Genomic DNA, 4,873 nt, shown 5'->3' with positions numbered 1-4,873 from the left:
TGACCGAGAGCCGAGACCACACAAAGGGGGCGCCGGTGCCTGGTATCCCCTGGAGATGAGGCTGGCATCACTCAGGCGCTCCCTCGTGACTCGCCCGGGCAGTGCCAACCTGGACTCTGCGGCCAGCAGCTGCTCGATCACAAGCTGTCCCTGGACCGTCTCCTGGGCACCCTGTTTTGACCAGCAGCAGAGTTTCTGGTTCCCTTGACTGGTCCAGCCCAGAATGTAGCCTCTGGTGCCTCTGGCTCATGGGCACTTGAGAGATAAGGGAACTGGGCAGTCAGCCCACAGCTGGTGACTCAGGGCGTGGAGCTGGGGGAAGGGGGGCGGGGAGGCAGACAAAGGCATGAGTCAAATCCTGACTACGATCCTTCCCACTGGTAGGATCTAAATGCAGGCCATGGGCTTCCCCAAGCCCTGGTTTCCACATCTGAGAAATAGGACTAAACGTCCCAGCTCTGACTCTGCCTCAGTTCAGGAGCTCCAAGCTGGGGAACCCCTTCAAACCTCCACAGTAGTTACTGCTGACTTGGGGGTGGCTGGGGAAACTGGTGAGGGCATGAGGCTGAGCTGGGAAGCAGCCGGGAGCTGCATTCACCAGGCCGTGTGACAATGGATGAAGGGACCAAACAGACCACACGGGTGCCAGAGGAGTGAGGGAAGGAAGGGGACACAGGATGGAACAGTCACAACAACTGCCATTCCCTGCCCGGCCCCCAGGGAAGACCTGCCTGTCCCTCCCCCAGGCTCTGAGCTCTCGGGCCACACCGATGCTGCAGCGTCCAGTTGGCAGCCGAGGTGGACAAAGGCGGCCAGTGTCCTGCCCGGGCTGCTCAAAAGCCTTCTGTGCCAGTCTGATCTTCTAGTTACCCCCTAGAAGGCCGAGTGGCCACAGGACCGGCCACCTGTACGCTGTGGCCAAGAGATTCTCATTTCTCCCTCCCTCCCTGCCTGTTTCTGTCTGTGTCTAGCTCCCCGATTCCAGATGTTTCTCCTGCCAGGCTCAGAGCCCCAGGTCCTGCCAAGCAACCAGAGGCCAAGATCACCGGGAGAAGGGCTTTGAGAACAGGGCCCAGGGTCTTTTCTGGGACAATCTGAAAAAGAGGCTCAGACACCACAGCCTCGTCAGGTGTGGGGAGAAGAATTGGGGGAAGAAGCTAATTCTGATGACTTTCCTCCGGAGTTTCCAAGTCCGAGATTTGCAAAGGCCAACTCTCAGCTACCTGTTTCAGAGAAAGGGGGCCGGAGTGGGAAACTAAAAAGTCAGGAGTCAGCTTCAGAAGGAATTCAGAATTACACACGACTTAGAATTACGGTGCGGGGAGCACCCGAAACGCAGCATTCTTGAAATGGAGGTGCTAGAAAGGTCTGATTTTTAAAGATCTGGAAATGAAGGGCCGAAGGCAGCAGAAGGCTGGTCTCTAGGTCTCACCTCTCAGCCCGCGGAGGGGCTGTGTGGGTGCAGAAAACTTTCTCAGCTTCCCGAGGCTTTAACCCAAAGCTGGAGCTTTCGAAGCACGAGATTGATTCTGCTCACCCTTACCTGCAGTGGGCCCGGCAGGTGGATCAAGGTGTAAGCAAAGTCAATCCCATTTCTTTCCAAGCACTAGATGACAAACCTTACCTAGGATTATGAGTTTTCCTGGTCACAGAATAGAGACCAAGGCTCCCTCTCCCCCGAGAGGAGGCCGCAGCGGACACCTGCTACTCCTGTCTGCTTAGCTCTCTGATGGTGCTCGGCACTCGTCCTTCCTTAATTTCAGTCCATGTGAAGCGGATGAGGTTAAAGCTACTCTCAACTTCAGATGCGGGAATGAGACCCAAACCTGGCCAATCAATGCACTGCCCTCTGATCGGCTTAGACCCGCAAGTCATGTGACCCAGTCATAGCCAAAGAGGCTCGAGTCTGACTTCTGGGGACCATTCTCTCTTCCCATGGGGTTTTAGAAGAAAACAGAACCCTGAGCTGATAGCTGCCATGTTGTCACTGAGAGGGGAGAGCGTGCCCTACCATCCACGGAAAGGAGAATAGTCACAGGGACATGGGACAGGGCGGAGCCCTGACGACAAGGCCTGGGTCCAGCCGAGCCTGAAGCCAGGGCGGCCTGGGAATTTCCAGTTACTTAGCCCACAGCTTTTCCTTCTTTTTCTGAAGTTACTTTGAGTTTCAATGGCCAATGGAAGATTACTGATACGTGGCCAAAACAGTGTTGGTTGGTTTCAGCCTTTCTGGTTCCAGGCTTTGCCCCCCAGGAACCATTTATCCCTAGTCAGAACTGGGGACCACCCCCAACCCCAAATCTAGCAGAGACTGGGGCCCAACCCGAAGCTGGCAAGAGAGGCCTGGAAGGGAGTCACATGTGCACCCACACACTGGAGGGCAGCCCTCCTTCCCACGGATACCAGGGCCCAGAATCGAGCAAGGCTGCCCACAGTCTGCATTCCCTGCCCGTCCACCAACGCTGGGCACTCGGTCAATCCACGGGATGAGAACCAGCCAAGACTTGCCAAACGTAACGAACTTAAAGGTGGAGGCATCCAAGGGACACCCCGGCCCCCGTCCTCACAGGCTGCTGGCGGCTTTCCGACCCACGCCGCTCGCTTTCACAAAGCTTCTGCTGGGGCTTCGGGGAAAGAACTAAGGCCTCTGCTGTGCTAAACCTTGGGTACAGCTGGGAGGCTGACAGCTCAGAAGGCCCTCCCAGGGGAGATGACGAGGCTGCAAGGTGGCAGTGTCCACCTTGCTTAAACTGCAGGCTCTCCTGCAGTTTAAAACGTGGGCTCTGGACCAGGACGCCTGGGTTGAGCCACAGCTCTAACTCTTATGAGCTGTTTGACCCCAGGCCGGTGACTGACCTCGGCGCCTTGGTTTCTGACTTTAAATTGACAATGGTAGTGCCGTCACCTCACTGGACTGTGGGGACGCAGTGAGGTCCTGTGCGAGAGCCATGCCTGGCACACAGTAGGTTCTTAGTAGACATCAGCTAACCAGACCAGAGATTTTCGCCTTTATCTGGAGGGCTGTAGGAGTCGATGAACCTGAAATTCTTTGCAAAACTGTATGTGTTTCGCAGGGAAAAAGGCCTGCAAACTCTCATCGGAATCTCGAAAGGGCCTTTTGATGCTAAGGGCCACTGAAGCAGCTTTAAGTCCAGTTGAGGGCAAGGACTAGGGTGCTCTTTCTTGTGTGTCCCCCACAGCAACCAGGGCCTGACTCTGAGTGTATTGTGCACCAATAAATACTTAAGGGAGAGACTGAACAACAGGTGGATGAGTCAGCAGAGAAACGCATAGGTGGGGTGGGCCCGGCCATCCCAGACCTCGCGGTGCTGGGGTTTTGAGCCCTGAAGATGCAGGAACCTCCCCCACCAGCCTTATTAGTTGTCCTCAAAGACCCAGGGAGAGACCCCCAACCGATACACTCAAGCGAGCCCTGAGCGACAGACACAGGCCCCGCCCCCTTCCCACCCGCCTCAACCTCCCCTAACCCCCTCTGCCCAGAGCTGCCCAGGATGAACTCAGCATTCAGGTAGCGAGGAAGTCAAAGCCAGGGGCCAGGCCCATCGTGCACCGGGGTTAGGCTGGTCCCAGCAGGAGGCGGTTAGTGACAAGCCTGGCCCTGGAGCAGGTGCCCGGGAGAAGTGAGAGGCTGTGTGAACTGGCGGGTCAGCCTCGAGCGAGCAGCGCCACACACAAGCGCGTCACTTACAGTCGCTTGATCCCAGACTCCGGCTGGGGGGACAGTCGCGGGTGGGCGACAGGCGGGGGCTGCAGCATTCGACTCTCCTCTTCTAGTTCTTCACTGGAAGGGTTGAGAGGTATGAGACAAGAGAGTCGAAAGTTCTGTGAGAGCCGGAATATTCCAGAAGGGGATGGTCTGATGTTCTGGGAGGGTTTGTACTTGGAATAAGGGGACCCAGGAGGACGGCGACAGTGGCCTCTGCCCCAATAGTCTCTCTGCCTGGGGGGGGGGGCCCAGTTCTAACGTCACCTCCTACATGAAGGCTTCCTGATTTCCATCCCATCCCCAAGCCAGAAGTGACCTCTCCCTTCTTTGAACAACCAGTGCATGCAGTATCAGTAAAACTTTCTTATGTGCCAAGCACACAGTAGGTTTTCAATAAAAACATGTGGCATTGTATTTTCCGTGCATCTCTCATCTTCCCTGATGGAGCAGGGACCACGTCTGGTGCATCTGTCTGTCCTTCCAGCGTTCCATTCAAGAGATATTTGTTGTGCACCTACTCTGCGCTCAGCTCCATTCTCAGTGTTGGGAACTTAGCCATGAACAAGACAAACAAGGTTTCTGGTGTCACACTGTTACAGTCTCGTACGGGAACAAACTAAACAAGGACGTTAACGCACAGGAATAACGGGAGAGGGAGAAAAGGGCCACAGAGGAAGTAAAACTGGGTAAAGGAACAGTGACCCGGATGGGGCGCTCTTTCGGACGGCTGGCGAAGGGGGAGGGAGGCCTCTCTGAGGAGGTGGCATCTGACCTGAGACCTGAATGACCAGGGTCAGCCATGGACAGAAGCGAGGGGACCGTTTTCCCAGCTGCAGGAGCAGCACAGGGGTGCGAAGGTCCTGAGGTGGAAGTGAGTGGGAGGCGCCGGGGTAGGGGATGGCGGTCTACGTCAGGGGCCGTGCTGGCCACAGAACTTCCCGAGAGGACGGAACTACGCTCCATCTGTGCTGTCCAAGACGGCAGCCGTCAGCCGCAGGTACTGACCGAGCACCTGAAACGTGGCCGGTGCGATGGAGAAACCGCATTCTAACTTTCATTTTGATCGAACTCATTTAAACAGCTACGCGGCTGGCGGGTACCATGTCTAACGTGGGCGAGGGGTTCACGGACCATGGACTGAACGCT

At 56.3% G+C, this 4,873-nt stretch overlaps 1 protein-coding gene across 1 annotated transcript in view; it reads right to left on the bottom strand.

Moving 5' to 3' along the window:
- RILPL1 (Rab interacting lysosomal protein like 1) overlaps window positions 1-4,873 on the bottom strand; it is a 32,964-nt gene that overhangs the window by 6,040 nt on the left and 22,051 nt on the right. The window contains exon 7 of the mRNA XM_023528141.1: window positions 3,710-3,981. Within this exon, the coding sequence (XP_023383909.1) occupies window positions 3,710-3,981 (272 nt within the window). The remainder of the gene's footprint in view (window positions 1-3,709; window positions 3,982-4,873) is intronic.

The sequence above is a fragment of the Pteropus vampyrus genome, unplaced genomic scaffold, assembly GCF_000151845.1.
Source record: "Pteropus vampyrus isolate Shadow unplaced genomic scaffold, Pvam_2.0 Scaffold23, whole genome shotgun sequence".
In the NCBI taxonomy this organism is placed as follows: domain Eukaryota; kingdom Metazoa; phylum Chordata; class Mammalia; order Chiroptera; family Pteropodidae; genus Pteropus; species Pteropus vampyrus.
The sequence above is the reverse complement of the archived record's forward strand: the minus strand, read 5'-3'. Positions and strand labels throughout refer to the sequence as shown.